Source organism: Sphaerodactylus townsendi, linkage group LG02, assembly GCF_021028975.2.
Source record: "Sphaerodactylus townsendi isolate TG3544 linkage group LG02, MPM_Stown_v2.3, whole genome shotgun sequence".
NCBI lineage: Eukaryota > Metazoa > Chordata > Lepidosauria > Squamata > Sphaerodactylidae > Sphaerodactylus > Sphaerodactylus townsendi.
In genome coordinates, this window is record NC_059426.1 from 82896403 (window position 1) to 82915596 (window position 19194).

Genomic DNA, 19194 nt, shown 5'->3' on the forward strand with positions numbered 1-19194 from the left:
GACTGGGGGTGGGGAAGAATGGGAATTGGTTTTCACCTCAGAAAGACGTATTGCTACTTCCTCAGGGCTGCTACTTTAGACCCTAATGACAGCAAAGAAAGGGATCAGAACATGACTGGTACTGCCACAGACACCAGATGGATAATAATATCAACTATCTGGCTGGGGCTGTCACTCATGGATCATTCATCTATTACAGGAACCATCTTACTAATGGACAGGGCACATGGGCACAGGAAAATCAAAGACCAAGAGGGGCATACCATTTCTAAGAAAAACAAGGTAATAGCTCAAAGAGCATGAGGGTTTATGGAAAAACCTGACACTTCGTGATCTTTCTCACGAGATTTTACAGAGTTAGCATTTTTGTGGCACCTGAGCAAGCATAACGTTTTGTTAACTGCACATTCTCATTCCAATGCATTTTAAATAGAATGCATCTTCTGGAGAAATGTATGTAGTTTTCAGTGTATCAATGGACAGGGGCAAGAAAAAAACAACAACCGAAATCCTCAGCTGGCCAAAAAAGCTCATGCAGCTGAATGGGCTGCAAATTTTCCGTGTGATAAATTGGCTGCCAGCATCGGGGTTTTTCCTGTGCTAAAAGCCCTGCAAAAGCTGACTGAAGTCGGCTCTGCCCTGGGGAATGACTCTCCCCAGTGCTGGTGCAGGCTCCTGCAATAGTGGAGGACTGGCAAGAGGGTATAATTTCCATGTTTGGGTACTGCACAGCTCCATGGCACCTCACTGCCAATGCAAATACCGGTCCCCCACCCAAGCTGGTGTTTTTGCTCCTTCTGCCTGTGCTCCTTGGGCATTCACATCAGTGCACTGTTGTGCTGCCTCCATGACACTTCCCCACCCCCTTAGAATTATACAGCTGGCTTTTTTGCTGCTGCATTTCCTTAGTATATTTAAACATGCAGAAGAAACCTATGCTAATCATAATGGATTTCTCTAGACAAAGGAAGCTTTTAACTTGAAAGGTCATACTCCTAATTCCTGTTGCTACTGGACTCAGCTCTAGCAGCAACTCTACACTTGTGAAGGACTACAGACGGGGATTCTGAGTACACTAAGACGTCTCACTATACCTCTGTTTGAGTAAAACTACATCTAGGCTCAGGTTATACAGTAAAGAAGACTGCAGTCCAGGTAACTGATTGTACCATGTCTACAGCTAGAACACTTTAATAATATTCTTTAATAACTAGTATCACACACATGTATTTCATGAACCTTTTTTGCAATAACAAAATTTTATTGACATTTAAAATGGCAAATATATATAACCCATTTATTTTAGCCTAGTACACTGTTAAAAGTGGAAGCACAGTAGAAGTCATTACCCCAACCCAACCAAACCAAAAGTGACCCAGCTGCTGTATTTAATAACAACTGTCCTAAAGTTGTCCTCAGTTTGCAGTTCCATTCTGAACCATTTGAAGATATTCTTTGTACACTTTTTCTTGTGCTTCATAAAGTTTCTTTAGTTTCTTCATCTGACCTTTGCTGAGTTCTTTGCCTTCCATGTCATGGGTTGGAAGTCCCTGGAATATTGAAATCATTAATGGCATACGACAACGTCTTCCCAAAATTTTCATTAGATGGTGCTGCTGAGATGGAATCAAATTTTCTCCTTTCTTGTTGTACACCTTGTTGATAAGTAGAAATTCTTATTTTCTCAAGACTAATCAAGTGTAAGCCAAGATAATAATGAAAACGGGTGTGTGGACTTAGGATATAGTCTATACCAAATTAGGAAATGATCAATAGGAATTGAAGACTGGACTTCATCTCTGGATTTGCAAGGGAAGGACCTTCTATGTGTTAATCTCTCCCAATGTAGACAAATAAAAAAGACAGATTCCTTGGCCTACACAAGATACTATGGAAAGAAAATCCACACAGCCAAAGTGTAGGCAATGTGATCAATATTAGATATTAAGAAAAGGACCTAGATATTGTGACTGCAACAAAAAGACATAAAACATTTCTTACATTTTCATCAAATTTGGAATACTTGTCCTGTTCAGATTTAAACATTTCTCCTGGAGGCATTTTCATCTTTGCCAGTTTTGCTGCCTGCAACATAAAATATGTATTATCCTTTCGAAGAAATTAGTAGCACATAAAATCACTATGATTTCAGCAACATTTTCTAGCAGCTTGAACAGATAATACTTAACCTGATTAAAATGACTACACAAAATATCTTCCTGAAAACAAACTATTAGGTTTACTTTAGAGGGCTCAAAGAATATACATCTTTGTATCTCTTATGATCTCCAAAGTGGTGCCCCAGAAAGGAGGCTATACATATGAAGGCCATTTTGTCTTCATGATCCTAGAAATCAAACCAGTCTATAGCCAAGAAGATTTGGTTTTACTGAAATCATTTTCCAAGTTGCCTGCTTATTCACACTTTTTGGAAGAACATGAATGTTTCAAGAGCCCTTCTGAAAACTCATCTCACTGTCTGCTTGGAACTCCACACAAACCAGAAAAAAGACTAAGTGCTTAGTAATGGCTATTTCTTTATTGTTCATCAAATTTGCATTTGTAATAAGTAACTTCAGGAGCCGTGTGGCGTAGTGGTTAAGTGCTTCCACTGCCACTCACACGGTCAGGAGTTTAAGCCCCCTGTGGGTCGGATATCCTGGCAGCTGGCTCATGGTCAACTCAGCCATCCATCCATTCCTTTGTCGGTAAATGAGTATCTAGCACATAGCTGGGGGTAAAGAATAGCCGTGGAAAGCAATGGCAAACTACCCCACAAAAACGGCTTGCCTATGAAATCACTGCTTGCAATGGTACCCCAGGGTTGGACACAACTGAAGGGGAAACTTTACCTTAATAAGTAACTTCAGGTTCAAGTTCTGTTGTTGTTTTTAAAGAAGATCCATAGTTAATTAAAATGAAATAATGCACGGTGATATATCTCAAAATGTGCGTAAGCACAGTTCACAATCTAGGGATACCAGCTGAAAAGGGGGTATCTAGGACTCTTTTATATTCCCCCCTTATTATAAGCTCTAATGCTTAATAGAATGTACTAGAAAGGCAGACCTGTAAGCTTGCCATCCATAACAGCATGAAAACTCATTTCAACAGTAGATAATTCTGGAAAGGTAGCTATGTCAGTCTGTTGCAGCAAAAATAAACAGGACTCCTGTTCACACAACATTGTTCCAGCACGAACTGTCAATGATTTAAGCCCCCTTCATCAAATGCAGTATTGCTAAAGGATCCGCAAGAGCTTTATTCTGTAGTTCTGTTTGGAGATAATTTTCTAGTTGAGGTTCAAGTTGCCTGCATTTTATTATTGCAGACCATATGCAGAAGAACAGAGTCTAGGTTACTAGAAAATTGTCTGCTTCTAGTGCTCATTTTTCTGCAGCCATAGTTAGAATGCCTTGGACTGATAAGTGAAGCAGTCATAGGTTAAATCTTGAGAACCAAATGCCCCATTAGGTGCACACTCAGTCAGCAACTAAAGGCAGACATGTAACAGAATAAAAAGCCACCCTTGCTCCTTAACAGAATTTTGGTCAGAACAGTTTTTCATGTTGTAAGTTTCATTAAAATGAAACAATCTGCTAAATAAGCATTGTGAAGTTTTAAGAGGCAACTCCTATGATAGATTCATATAAGCAATCATTTGTCTTTGGAGAGGGTGTCAACTCTGTGCAGCAGTAGGCTGCCAGCATGTAAATGTCTGCTATTGTGCAGCCCAGCAACGCTGATGGTGCAGCTGGAAACAACAGAGAGGGTTTCCAGGGGAAGGTGGAAGTGCATGTTGGTAACACACAAAAGACCTGGGTGAAATGGGAGATTCTGCTGAATATCGAGACTTTGAGGCTGTGACAGAAGAAAGAGTTTTGCCAGGTGAAGTCACAGCAATCTCATTCAGTCAAACAGCCACTACTTTGCATCTGGCAGCCAAACACCATATTCCCTTGTGAAAAACACAAAAAAGCATCAATAACTACAAGTGGAGCATTGCATTTGCATCAGAGAAAGTATTTTCTCTTTTGCCCAACAACTCTTGCCAAAGTGTATGGTTTAAAACTATTTGGTTAGTTACCTCTTGTTCTTGTTTCTTCTTAGCAGCTGCTTCTTTTTTTCTTTTTTTCTCTTCTTCAATCTAAAACAAATCAAGTGGAAGAGCAGCATTTCCATAAAAAGTGATGTGTTCTGTTAGTAAGTTATCCATGGTCATGTTTCTATACACCAGGAACAAATCAAAGTGTTAGTCTGACACTGTTTTATGCAGGACAGAGGGTCTGTGGAAGTTACGAGGAATTACAAATATCAGCTGTGTTCACTGTGACTATGTGCCAATGCAAACCCTAATGCAAGGTTAGTGAAGCAGCAGCTTCAGGAATTATACAGCAAAGCGCTGCTAAATTAAGACATTATTGCACTGATACAGGATACATACAGGTTGGGGTCCCCAACATGGTGCCTGTAGGGTGCCTGCCAACATGGTGCCTGCCAACCTCGTTGGTGATGTGTACCAAGTGTTTTTAGAAAGTAGGGAGGCCCAAGTGAGGCTTTTGCTTAGCAAAGATTCTGATTAGCTGGGCAGATGTTAAAAAGTGTGCCTTAGGCAGCAGCTGCCATTACACCATGGGGATCTTCACTGTGTGACTGAAGGTAAGCTGCAGCAGCCTTTTTTTGTGGCAGCCACTTTGTGGTGGCTGCGCCTGACATGCTATGACAGAATTCTAAAAGTGACTGCATACTCAAGAAGGCTGGGGACCCCAATTCTAAGTGAACAAACATTCTAAGTTACCACAAAGGTTTTGAGGGCTAACACAGGAGATCTCTGTATCCTGAAGATATAACTAACTCACAACTTAGTGATCAGTAATTAACATAATATTTTTCATGACCCCTGCAGACAAACAAACTCTATAAAGGACATCGGGGAGGCTTGGGGGGGGGGGGGCTGCACCCCCAAGTCCCGCCCCTAGCCTCCATTTTTTAAAAAGCACTTCCCTGGAGGCTGGCTCGGCTTCTGCTCTCCCCAGGCTCTGGGGAGGGCAAAAGCCCAGCTGCAGGGAGTGGGGGGGCTGCCCCTCCCCGCCCCTGAGCCCTACCCCTAGCCTCCGTGCTTTTAAAAGCATGTCCAGGGAGGCTGCCTTGGCTACTGCTCTCCCCAGACTCTGGGGAGGGGAGAAGCCCGGCTGCAGGGGGGGCAGAGCACCCCCCCCACACGTCCCTAGAGGCCAGCTGTTGCTCTCCCCAGAGCAGAAGCTGGCCGGGAGGCCGGGAGGGACATCTTGAATGAAGGGAAAAAACATATACTGTAAACCTTTTTCTTTTCTTCTCTTTCTTTCAGCAACGTGTCTCTGTCCACTAGCTTGACCACAGTTGGGAGACCTAAGGAATCACAGCAAAAAAAAAAGACTAGAAATGTCACTGTTCTTTTATTTGTATGATATACATTAACAAAAATATTACGTTGGAAATACATGGTCCTGTTCTTGATAATCTGGACAGTGCTGCCCAGATTGGGTTTCAGATCTCTGCACTTCCTTTATGATGGAGCTTCTGTATTGTGAATACATAGCTTGCTTGCCATGGAAGAACAATTCAGTTACTGACTTGCCTTAGCCAAATCTCTATCACCTGGCTCCTATGTCTTCCAACTTCACTTGGTCAAGTATGAAATTAGTAGTTTCATTACCTTCGTGATCTTCAAAACGAACTCCATGCTCGACAAGGACATCATCCCGAAGAGAATCACAAAGCTGCAGAACTTCAGACACTACATTACAAAGGGCGGGGGGGAGGAAGGCTAGCATCAGTTTTACTGGACATTTTATAGGAAACCATCTTTTCCCAGTTTAATTCAGATCTCTGATAGCTATCTCACATTTTAACATTAATATGTCATTTTAAAAAGAGAATGCCATGAGGAGAAAAAGACATCCAGTTTAGCATTTTATTCTACATATATACTATATAAATAGCTTATGGTCAAAGAACTTGCAGACTGTCACTAGATATGAGCAGAAATGGGAAAGTAAGGAAGTGTGGAATTGCCTTATACTGGATCATAGTCTAATACTACCTTCGCTGACCAACAGCAGTCTTCTTGGGTCATCCATCCCAACTAGGGGGACCCTTCAACTTGAGACACCAGGGATTATATGCATACACCTGCAGCAGCACAATCCTAGGCAAACATACTTGGATATAAATCATCTTGATTTCAGAGAAACATCCTTGAAGGTAAATATGCGTAGGAGTGGATCAGTCCCTGAAAAATTACTGCATGACTTGGCCTTTAGCCTGCTTCCCTCTGCACATCTGGAGATGCTAACCTGTCCATGGTGATTTAATATGGGTTTAAAATCCTTCTAGCACCATGTCTGACTGTGGCCCATAATCATCCCCAGTATAAAGGCTGATGTGTTAAATCAAAGTTCAGAACCTGGCCTTTAAAAAAACAACCACCACCCACACCACTACCACCACCAGAAAAGGATTTGCAAGAAAAAAAGGGAAAAATCTGGACATACTTTGCAATAAAAGTATTCTCTGTCATTACTCTGCAACGATGTATGTTGTATTATAAATACTTACTACTTGCAAAGCAAGCAGCAGAAGAAAATAAGAAATTTGTGTGCAACCCCCCTATTATGGAAGAAGACTATTATCTGACACCTCCTGAAGCGTTAATTCTGCCACCCCATACACTGCTTCAGAACTGCTTGTATGTCAGCTGAATGCTGCCAGAGAGACACCAGGCAGAAGCTTTCAGTAACAGTGGCAACAATCCAGAGAAGGTCATGTGCCAGATTCATGTGAAAAGCCAAGCTTTTTTGTATCTGTTTCAGAACAGCAGCTCCACTCTTCCCACTGGCTGGCTGGATACTTCTGATCTACGAATTGTTGGCATTTCTTGCACAAGTCTGTTAGCGATGAAACACACAAAAAGTGTGGGCAATGTGCTAAAATAGATTTTTAAAAGCCAGTCCACGTGCATGTAATTCTTTGTGCATGTGGAAAAAGAGTTTCAATTATAGTCAACGTTTATTTTATTTAATTTTGAGATTTATAAACCACCCTTTCCAATCAGCTCAGGACTGTTTTATGAAGCAGATAGTTCAGATTTCTGAAAGTCACTTTTTAGGAGAAATTAGCTAATACAAATTGAAGGGCTGAGAAGCAAACATACATTATCTCAGCAATGATAATAACCGGAGGTCCAAGGAGCATGCCTCCAATCTTAAGCCAAGACTGCTTCTGAGGGATCACTGGAACAGGCCCTGTGGCCACACAGCCAAGTTCTGGCAAGCAGCCAAGGACAAGTTCTGGCAAGCAGCCGAGGACCCTTCTAGGGAAGAGGGTCAGCATTGCCTATCACGTTGAGGTTACTGGTCAGCGGCCACACAGATGGCCAAAGCAACAACAGCAAGATACCATCAATATGGATCTGAAAAATCACATGCCTGCAACCAATCATTGCATTTGATTGAGAGAAGTGCGGTTTAAAAAGAAGGAGGAGGAGGAAGAGGTCAGGATTCATAGTACTAAGACTCTGAAAGTGTACTTGGCATCATAGTTGGCTAACTGTGTGGTTAGCCACACACATAGACAGCAAATAGGAGGAGCACGGGATGGTTGTGCTCTAGGCCAGAAGATCCATTCCAATGCAAAAAACATTAACATACCGACAATGCAGAATAATGATAAAAGTGTGAAGACAGCACATAGATCTCTTATTAAAAATAGATTTGATAAGAGCTAAGATTATTTTCATACTTTAACAAAATGCTAAACAAGGAGTTCCTGAGATTTGGAAACAGATTCTCCATCTCTGGAAGGGCAAAGTGTGCAAGAGAGGAGTACAAAAAGCACAGAAAAGAGAGGAAAGAAGAGCATTGGACAGACCAGTCAGTTCTCTTTCAATTCTGTGGTAGAGGTTTTACAATAGGCATTGAAAATGAAATCAGTGTAGCTCCCTCAGCAATTACAGCCAAGTACTCAGAGGCTTCATGATGTGAACTTTATCTCAAAGGATGTAGCTGAAAAACCTACTGACATTTCTTGAAAAGGTTTCATCTTGAAAAATTTTTTCCACTGTACTGTTATTAAACATTTCTTGTACTTTTCTTTTACAGCATGTTCTCACTAGACCATTCAAAAAGTAAACAAATACCCTGTTAAAAATGACCAATGCTATTCTCAGGGTTTCCAGTATCTACTCATCTTGTACAATGCAGAAAAGAACTTTTGCTTGTATAGCATTTTAATATCCCACAATTAAGGCCCTTCTGGTAGAAAGCAATACAGCTTGGTTAACAATTTCTGAATGAACACTTTGTTATAACTCACTCTAATTCCACTGGGGGGGAAAAGTTTCCTGAATGGGAATAATGAGGCTGAACAATGCCTACAGGCAACAAGAGACAGAAATTACTCCCTCACTTAGAGTTTCACAAAAGGTAAAAACATGTTAGGGGCCTTTGTTCGGTTACACTGACCCCTCAGTCAAGAATACACACAGCTTTGCACAGGATAGAACCACATGCACCAACATAAGTATCTGCTCTTTCTCTTCATTAATAAGTACAACCAGTGGTGAGGAAATACAGAACTATCTGACCCACTGCAGTACAATTCCTACTATGCAGTAAGAAGAAGAAAATCACAGCTTTCAAAAAGAAAAAAATATTGTAGGTATACCACAACAGAATAGTATTGAGTGTTCTTGTGACCCAGAAAGTTATAACTAAAAAAAGGCCGACTTTCAAAGTAAATCTATGTTAAATTTGGAGCAAACACACCAATTCCAGCAACTATAAAGAGAAAGTGACTTCCAATATACATCAGCAAAGAAATCCAAAATCATATCCTGCTGAAGTATTGGGGCCTTTATGAAACCCAGAAACCTACTCACAAACAAGATGGTTCTGGATTAGAGCATAAAGCAAGTATAATGCTCTATGCAGTCTTCTGAATCCCCCCAGGCTGTTGATTGCAAGATCCATGAAGTATGTGGGTGTGGGTGTTATGAATGAGTTAATAAGCAAATGATATATGTGAGGGAAAGGCAAAGAAGAGTACAAATAAGGCATTTTGTTTTGTAAGAAGTCTGCACATTTTGGTCAACCTCTATTTGTAAGATATTTAAACTTACCTTTCTTGTCTCTGGCAATTTGTCGTACACCTTCTCTGAATTCAGACAAAATCTGTAGATATGGCATCACTGTAGATTCAAGCTGCAGAACAGAACATTTTGGCAGTCAGCTGAGAGTCCAACCATTTTTCTCACAACTTTTTTAGCCTTTTTCCTTCACAGGCTTGGATTCACCAGTGATTTCTGTGCACAGAAGGGCAGTCTATGGACTGCACTTTCCTCCCCTTCTCCTCCCACTGCCACCCAACTGAGGCACTTGGAGGTATGTAGCAGAAGGGAGGAATTGGAACCCCTTCCCACACCACTTTATAGAAATCCTCTGTTGAATCCAAGCCTAGAAGTCTATCCCTATATGGCTCTTCTAGCATAGTTGTCAGCGCAGACTTCAAAAAGCTGTAAGACAGTAGATGGGAAGTCCAGCAGGTCTGAAACTGCAGGGAGTGCAGGGTACCATCATTTATTTAATATTTCATCTATGGTCTTACTCTCCCTGCTCTTTGGCAAAAATTGATCTTATAATACTGATGTGCACCATGTAATTCTCCCTTGATCTCAAACAAGAAGGTTTCACAATCAGCTCCCAATAGATATGACAGAGAAAATGGGATACCTTGAAGGGTAACCAGACTGTGTGCTGACATCTTAGCTAAGGGTAGGGCATTGGCTGGCACAAAGTACAACCTGTCAGCAGAGGAACCTGTTGCATCACCTGGATGTACCTTGCACTTAGCTAAGTGGAATGGTAGGTTAAAGCTCTATGTATACATGCAGATATTTTGTATTGGGAACATGCATGAAGTGTGTATTTTAGCAAGTAAAAATTCAGGCCCTTTCCGCATGGGGCCAAAAACAGCGGCCCAAGGACGGAAAAACACTGGTCCCTGGGGTGCTGTTCGCACAGGGGCCGCTGCTGCAACGCAGCAGTGCCATCATGTGTGGCCCCAAGTGGTGCGAAGGCGCCACTTTGCACCTCCCTTCCTGAGGGAGGTTTTTGGAAAGCGTCGCCATCACGTTGGCGCAGTGTGAACAGCACTGTGCAGACACCGCTTTCCCATCCCCCCCCACTCACCTTGTCCTCCAGCGTCAGTCTGGAGGGCTGCTGAGACCCGCCCACGCTGCCCCTGCAGCCCTCCAGACTGACGCTGGAGGACAAGTGGGGGGGGGGGGAGAGACGAGGAAGAGGCGGCTCCATGCGGAGCCGCCTCTTTTGCACCGGCCTCTGCGGGGGCTGCTCGCATGCTCCCGTGCGAACAGCCCCCTCCCCTCCACTGGCATAATTTCTGCCGGTGGAGAGGTGCCCTTTCCGCTGTGCGGAAAGGACCTCAGTAGCATAAAATCATTTAAACCACTTCCCCTATAATGATACTACTGTGTAAAATAGCATCAAGAAGAAGAAGAGGAGGAGGAGGAGAAGGAATTTGGATTTATACCCCACATCTCTCTCCTGTAAGGAGACTCAAGGTGGATTACAAGCTCCTTTCCCTTCCTCTTCCCACAACAGAAACCTTGTGAGGTAGGTGGGGCTGAGAGAGTTTCGAAGAACTGTTACTAGCCCAAGATCACCCAGCAGGAATGTAGGAATGGGGAAACACATCTGGTTCACCAGATAAGCCTCTGCCACTCAGGTGGAGGAGTGGGGAATCAAACCCGGTTCTCCAGATTAGAATCCACCTGCTCTTAACCACTATACCACACTGGCTTTAACCTGTCCCATTCAAACAAAATTCACACAATTGTGATGACCTGAAGACACAATATCTGGTTTTATGTCTACATTTTTTGTAGCACACATTTTATAGCACCCAGAAACAACACTGAAATGATCACAGTACACCCCCACCCCCCCTACTTACATTGAAGGTTTGGCCATTTCCTCCAACCGGGAAGCCAATATTTGCCTCATCACCTTCTATAGCACCAAAGATCTATCCAAGAGAAATAGAATGCAAATTTTTTTTCAAAGCAGATGTTGACAAATCTTTCCTAAATCAGTCTTAAAGAGGGTGTGGCCATTTAGTAGGATTCCAAGGAAATTATTTTTTTAAAAAAACAGAGCTAGAGAGATTCACCCATGCATTATCAGTGAAGTCTGAATTGATCTTTTGATTCCCTATGTTGTTTACAAACTTTCTTCCACTAAAAGAGCTGAAATTTGCAGTTTCATTATTGAATCATGCAACTCCCACGTACAGAATTTGGAGATATTGTACAGATGTGTTTATCACGTGAAGGAAATCTGGACCAAATGGAACCTTTACTGACATTTATGGGATAGGAAGCTATTTTCCAGGTTGCATTGGACTAGAACTACCACTAGAAGTAGACGATGAGGATTGCTAGAAAGAGTTGGTGTTGTTCAAGTCATGAAATATTGGAACAAGAGGCTACTATGGCATTTTTAACTTTTCAAATGGTATTGGTCAATGATCCAGAAAACCCTTATCCATTTCAAGAAAACAACCGAACCTTTAGAACAAAACATCATCCTTCTATACAAAGCACCGCAATTTCATTCCAACTGAAAGAGTTCTAACAGTCTGAAACAATGAAAAAGTGTGCCGGGGGTGGGTGGGTTATAAAAAATATTAATATTAATCAAAAACAACATTAAAAACTCTTCCAAAGCTTTCACCCGAAATCGTATTGTACCTTGAACATCTGTGTCAAATATATGCTTATATTTCCCAGAAGCATTCTGTTTGTCATCTGTCTGGCACTCTTCTTTGCAGCAATATAGGAATTACACTGGCTGACCAGGGATCGCATTTCTTCCAAGACTGTGCGTGTATCAATGTTGTCACACAGTGCTGCATTGACTGCTGCCTTCTTGTCAAAAAAACTAATTAGAGGGAGGAAAAAAGACAAAACATTTATCTTTTGTCTCAGGCCTAACCCACTTGAGTCAAAGATCCCTGGATTCTGTAAATAAAGGAAAGCCATAAGCAACTCAAGTTTATTTTTTCTCTAGCTTTTATCAAAACAAAGTGACAGCAATAAAGAAAAGCCCATCCTGGATTCTCAAACTTCAGAAAACAATAAACCTCTGATTAGATGACAGAATACTTAATATAGAGGACTAGGTCCTATTAGGCAGATGTTGAAATCTCTTCTCCTCCCCAGCACACTACAGAGTACTGTTGATTATAGGGGTTTTTTTTTTACTTCAACTGCAAAGCTTGACTTAGGAACAAATCAATTATATAGGAGATATATGAATTGCAAACACACACACCGACAAATCTTGTTTGCATTTTTAGCCAATGAAACTGTTAAGTTTCTATGATTCCTTCCTTCCACTACAGCCAGAAATAAAAGAATGCAGTGCCTTCAATAGAGCTCTCTGCAGCAACTCTATAAATCCCCTACGCACTTTTCTTGTCCACAATAATTTTTAATGAAAGGGACAGAATATATATATATTCTCTCTCCTATATATACATATAGCCTTTTCTCTCCCGTGAAACAGAACAGTCTAGTGGCAGAACCTTACTTGTTCCAACCTGTACTCCTTATTTGCACAAAAAGTATTATTTCTTAAGTGACTCCATTAAATTACAAGGGCTGTAAAGCAGGATCTTCCTTCTACCCAATGGTGCTGCTGAGTTCCCTGAGACAATGCTTCAGGGGTCCAGAACAACAAGGAGGAAAATCAGGAAAGAAGTACCCCTTCTGCAAATGGAAGTGCCTTCCATCAGTGAAGGATGATCCAGCCCAAGGACCACAGGTTTCAATTCTGGCAATTCATTTCATGTGCAGAGTGGGTAAAGTTTCCGAAACAAGTAATAGAATGGAAAAAGATAGGGACATTATGGAGGAATTAAGCAGGTGTCAAACAGAATAGCTATGGAGGTGAAAAGGGAAAAGAAGAAAAAACATCAGAGATAAGAAGAGAACAGAGTCACCTTACATAAATGAACCAGGCAGCTGACAATGATGGTTCAGAAAGCTAAAAATATTTAAATGTATTTTGCAGCATATTTTCATTATATTTATTTACACTGTCTTGATCACACCCATGAGTGTGACACCCCTGCTCCTACAACTGAATTGCAGAACATGTTTGTTGAAAATGTCATAATCACAAGATGCCATCCACAAACCATGGTATCCTGATGACCCCAGTGAAATCAACAACTATCCCATCAATTATGAGAGGTTCACAGATTGCCTCTTGATGCATGTGCCCATATTTGGTGAGTGCAGGATTTAGTATCTTAATAATTTGTGCTTTCATTTATTTTTATAAAGCATGTTTCTGGCTCTTGAGGCAGCAAAGACAGGCTCAAGAAGCAATGTTTCGTGTTCTCCTAAAGATTCCACCAACTCCTGTTGCCCTCTGGCAGTAATTTTGAGAGCAGCTTGTCAATTATGCATGTTGATACTTGGAGCTGACTGGGGTCAGGCTGCTTCCTTCTGCAGCCCCTGACGGGCATAGCAGAATACTTCTTGGAAGAAAGAGGAAGCTGGCTCTCAGGATCTTTCCCCATGAAATGAGCAAGGCCCCCTTGCTACTGTTCTTGTAGCAAAGCAGTAGCAAAAAAAAAAATCTCCTGCCAAGTGCAAGACAGGAATAGAGCACCACTCACAGAATCAAAATTTTCTACCTCTGCCTGCCCATTGCAGCCTACTTCACTTCCCAAACTCTTCTCTTGGGATTTAAAAAACCCTCAGGGATAATGCAGGACCCAGTAGGGGTCAGCAGGAGAAGGGGGAACTGACAAGTTTGAATCCAGTCCAGGATCTGGAAGCTGAAATTCAATTAAGAAGGGTGTGGCAATCTTGCTTATTCAGATTATACTGATTTATTTAGTCTTCCACTGAGACAGTGTTTTCCTGTTTTATGGATTGTGTGCATGGAATTTAGTGTTTGAATTTAAAGTTGTTTAAAGTTTTCATTGACAATTAACTGCTTTGGGTTTTCTGTTGGGAAGAAAGGCAGGTCACAAGTTTTGTAATAATCAAAGTGCAACAGAAAGTACAGAGCATGAGGTGAGTGAAGTCAGTGAATCCATGCCAAGTGGTGGCAAGAAGCAAAAGTGGTGAGAAAGAAAGACATACACCAAATTGCTTTGGGAATTAGTGAGTAATTACGATCCAAAAGAAAAAAAAATAATCAGGACCCTCTTTGCACCGAAAGAAAATGCCAGTTATAAAAATGGGATGCATTACATGAATATACAAATAGCAATTCATGAAGAAAGGAAAAGGAAAAAAGACAACCAGTCTGTCACTCACCTTTTATTCAGCTCTATTTCCTGGTTATCCCATTTTTCAAATTGGCCTGTCACGTCAGCAGGAGCTCGAAGAATGTCCTTCACATTTAAAAAGAACTCCTAAAAGGGGGCGGGAAAGAGCCCACAATCTGTTGCAAAGCATACAGCCCAGCTACCGATTTCAACACACACACCAGAGACTCAGAGAACAGAACCTACCTAGCATCTGCCAGGTTTTCTATTACCTGCTATCAAGCAGCCTTTGTCTGGGCTGTGACTTAGGATAGCACAATATGAAACAGTAACAAAAAAGCTACTGATTTCTTTCACTTGGCCAGACTGAAGGCCTTTTTGCAAGCCTCAAAATTTTTTTGAGAATGACGTCACACAGGCAGGCAGATATATATTTTCTGATCTACACAGTCAAGCTGGAAGAATAACCTGAAGGGGTGGCTTTTTAAGAAAACAAAGGAGTATTTTATTAAACTTCCTCCAGTTAATGAATTAATTTGGTCTGAACTGCATCTGGCGTAAAGATGATACATTAAGTGTGGTCTGTGGCACAAACGAGCCCTGTGACCCCTCATCATCTGTCAACAACATTCAGGTCAGATGTGGCAAACAGCAGCCAGGAGGTCCCCAACCCCAGCTCCAACAGGCAACTGTGGGAGCCTCCTCTTGAAGGGGCAGGACAGGGTAGACCTTCATGTTCCTTCTCTTGGTGCCTCACTGCTGCACTAAAAGATGAGGAGGGCAGGGAGGTAGCAGCACATGTGTGTGAGGAACAGGAAGAGGGTGAGTGCTGCTGCACCACCATGCAGTGGCGTAGCATCCACGGGTTGGGGGGGTGACGCCCCAAGCGGAGTAGCAGCAGAGGCGTGGCTGGGCCACCGAGGGGGCATGGCGGGGGCGTTTCGGGGTGGGGCAGGGTCAGGCGATGCTGTGGCAGGGGCGCAGGGCGTGCTCAGTCAATGACTGTAAGAATTAATTCATAAACTATTCTCACATGAGAATTAGCATGAGCATATTCCCAGTGCACGGAATCTCTTTCTAATGCCTGTCTACATGCAGCTTTAGTTTAAATACTTCTAAATGTTTATAACCCACTAACTCCTTCTTGTGTTACTGTTTTTCTCTTTCCTTTCTTTCTTGAGAATTGTTAAATTGAGTCACTGTTGCCCACAATAAAACAAATCCACAATTCAGGACACTAAACACTAGTGTTTTGAGCCCCAAAAGTCAATGTATTATTTTCAGGTACCTCTGTTACTGGACATCTCCTTTACAGAAAAGTGAGAAGAAAGAAAAGCCACTTGGGGAGGGGGCTAAAGAGAGAGGGGCTGAGGAATATGACCTTATTTGCATCACTGAGTCAGCTACTACAGCATCTAAATGTTCAACTACTGCAGAATCCAGATATTTGATGTTGTGGAGAAATGGCTCCTTCCCTGTTTCCCCCCCCCCCTTTCTCCCATCAGGTAGCTCAGATTTGGAGGACTTAGACAATGCCAGAGGGACATCAGGAAGAGCTACTTGACCTAGGGGGAAAAATATCTTGACCCAGCCTGACCAGGTCAAAAGATGGTGGGGTCTGGGAACTGATAAAACTGTGGGAAGAGCGGGGCAAGGTCTCTTCTTCTCTTTGTCTTTCTGCCGGGTCACAGAAGGGAACAGACCTCTTGCCCGGGCTGTGCAGACAGCAGCCATTTTTGAACCATGTGCTCATCCAGGGAGCTCACTCAGCCTGCCAGGTAATGAGAACTCTTTGAGAATTGCAGCCTTCTAAGTTTTAATGGCCTATTTTCAACAACTTCTAGGGTATGTTTAGGGAGGGACAGAGGTTTTGGGTTTATATCCCCTTTGCTTTGGAAACCCTTGCTCAATCTAGTGCAGTGCTAAAATATACTTGTAGTCATTTTACTTGTAATAAATACTTTTAAACCATAGATGTAGAGAACAGTTTTCTGTACCACGAATGCCCCACCATCTAGGATGCGCTATCTAAATAGGAGGGGGGGAGGAAGGCTGGCAGCTGGCGATCTGCTTTTCCTCCGGGACCTCCGATCTGCCCTGTGGAACCCAAGAGAGGGGAACCAAGGGAAACTGAGGCAAAGCCTCACGGTTGGAAAGGAAGTTGGGGAATACTGATCTTCCACAGCGGGCAGTTCCTCAAATGGTCAGGTGGGGCAGTGGTTTACCCAGAGAGAAAGCTAGCCCTCCCCAGGAAAAGTTGGCAACCCATGGGAGAGGCTTGGGAATGGAATAGGGCCTGCCAGACAAAGCAAGCACGTTCCGCCACAGATGTGAATGTCCAAATTATCGTGCTCTCCACAACTAGGCCCTAGTTGACTGAATTCAACTCATCTGATTTTGCTGATGCCTGTGTCTTCCTCTGGTTCACTGCCATCTTCCACTAACGTAAAATGCATCTTGAGGCAGAGCAAACTGCCTTGCACTGAAGGAACCCACAGGCGTTGGCAGAATGAGATCCTAAGATTTGCTCTGAAAACACAAATGTTCTAACATGAAGTCTTTAGGTGATATAAGAAACTGAATATATTATTAGGGGCCTTAATTTCTTATAACACTAAAAGAAGAAAGCATCTGGTGCTGTTCAACATTTGGTGCCAATATATGATTGGAATAAAACCATGAAAAGAGGAAGCTAACTTACATTCATGAATTTTTCATACTGAATAGCAGATTCCATAGTGTTGTTTGAATAGTCCAATGTATCTTTCCAAGAATGCATGAGAAAAGCCAGCCGTAATTGCCGAGCTGTTGGTATGCAAAAATTAAAAAGTGGGAAAATGCAGCATAATATACAACTGCTTTAGAAACCATAAATGCCATTACAAAAGAAAGGAAAAAACTCAATGACCCACTTTTGCCAGAAAACATACACAAGTAAAACAACTAATTAAGTTAATGACATCCTTTCATCTCCTCCATTTTCTCAACAACAAAAGAAATCTTTTCAACACACTGAAAAAGGTGTATACTTTACAAACCTTACCTGTATGCTTCTTCAGTGCATCTTTGATAGTGATGAAGTTTTTTAAGGATTTGGACATTTTACAACCAGCAATTGTTAAATGCCCCGTGTGAAGGAAATAGCGGACCCAGTTATCATTTTCAAAGTATGCCTACAATATATATAACAAAGATAGTTTCACCACAAACACTCAGATTGCGCTGGCATGAAATAAGACAAATAAACCAATGATCTTCTCCACCCCTAAATTATTTCAGTTTCGATCAGAGAAACAAGACTCTCAAGGTCCTGATACTCTATCACTGTTGGGATAGTGTATCTCCAAATCAGCACTTCCCACACTCTGGATACCGAACACGGGTCCCCCCCCCCTTTCTGGATTAAAACTGACAGACTACTTCACTCACCACTAAAAAAGAAAAGGTACAAAGTATCTGAGCAACCATGGAACCTCCCAGTCAGTCCATGTGGGTACTCAGCCTTCCCTAACCTAGTCATCTGTACCTCAAAGGTGTGGCCATGCCTGCTGGGCAATGGAGGTTCCTTTGATATTTGCCCATCCTTGTCAGCTTTAGAATGGGCCGCATTAATCTTGCTGCCATATTCCTTTCCTCAGGATTGGGAGGGTAAGAGAGAAAAGGAATCAGTATTGTATGGGGTTTCATCTCCATAGGCCATTTAGCGCACAGGGTTAACTTTTTAAGATACTCTTCAGCTCCTTTTGTGGCACCTTCACGTGCTCCACACTTTTCTTAATCTCTGTGGTTAGAGACTAGAAACTAGTAATGTGGGTCAAGTAAATATAGTTGGATCACATTGATACAGGTTTCAACCAATTCCAAGATTCCATCATCATGATTAATAGACCCAATTTAACACAGCCAGTCCAGTTCAGCAATTACACACAAAAAAGGAGTTCCAACGTGAACAAAAAAACCTGTCCTTTCCCCTTCTCTTGCAAATAAGCACTCTGTTATGCCCTTCTGAAGGGGAAGCAACACTGCATGCACAGAGGAATAAGTGGAGACCAATACCGAGTCCAGAAAAAAATGATAAGCCAAACAGAGGAAAAACTGCTGACATTAATTAAATCCTCCATATAAGGCTGGTAGACTGTAATACACTGTAATACACTGGTAAGCCCCAAAACATACTCAAAAGATTTCATCCACAGTGCATATACTATGTGAGAATAAGTATGAGAACTGGAAGTCCACTCTTGATCTCACTGCAAGATTGGAAAAGGAGGAGGTATAACATCCTGACATTCACTTTGGGACATTTTTGCCACTACAACTGAGCATTTCCAAAAGATTAACGGAACATATTAAGTCTACATGGCTACTTAAATCTGCCATGTGACTATGAATGCTTGGGAGGCCATAGACTCCTTTAGATAGAATATAACTAATAACTAAATGATTTTTTGAAATCAGCAATTTTCTAAATGCAGTTGAAACTCTTAAATTATTTTAACCTTATGCTCTTACTACGCAAATGCTGATCTACAGTTACTTAATTCAGATATCACAGTATGGTGCTCAGACTCACAAGCCAAAGCTTATGACCTGCGAGTATACAAGGATCAGAAAACATTGCATAAAAACAGGTTTGCAAGCCATGAGTCAGTTTGATATCTGAATCGCCAGAGCCGGTTCTGATCATTACTTGACCTCTGGAGCCCCCTGCCCCACAGAGAAGGCAATGTTGAGCAGGTGGAATGGATTACAGCAAGCATCTATTAAACATCTGAGTTATAAGCTACTTTACTGCAATTACAGAAACTGACTTAACTTGAAATATCTGAAAGTTGTGAATGTAATCTTGAT

At 41.9% G+C, this 19194-nt stretch overlaps 1 protein-coding gene across 3 annotated transcripts in view; it reads right to left on the reverse strand.

Moving 5' to 3' along the window:
• Window positions 1–1240: 1240 nt before the first annotated feature.
• The window catches only part of CARS1 (cysteinyl-tRNA synthetase 1), a 47331-nt gene continuing 29377 nt past the window's right edge, over window positions 1241–19194 (reverse strand). For all 3 annotated transcript variants that reach the window (XM_048485404.1, XM_048485403.1, XM_048485402.1), the window contains 11 exons: window positions 17387–17516; window positions 17045–17148; window positions 14393–14490; window positions 11807–11996; window positions 11011–11082; window positions 9158–9239; window positions 5696–5776; window positions 5321–5388; window positions 4088–4147; window positions 2002–2085; window positions 1241–1550 (listed from right to left, as the gene is read on the reverse strand). In XM_048485404.1, the coding sequence (XP_048341361.1) occupies window positions 1416–1550; window positions 2002–2085; window positions 4088–4147; window positions 5321–5388; window positions 5696–5776; window positions 9158–9239; window positions 11011–11082; window positions 11807–11996; window positions 14393–14490; window positions 17045–17148; window positions 17387–17516 (1104 nt within the window). In that variant the 3' untranslated portion in view covers window positions 1241–1415. The remainder of the gene's footprint in view (window positions 1551–2001; window positions 2086–4087; window positions 4148–5320; window positions 5389–5695; window positions 5777–9157; window positions 9240–11010; window positions 11083–11806; window positions 11997–14392; window positions 14491–17044; window positions 17149–17386; window positions 17517–19194) is intronic.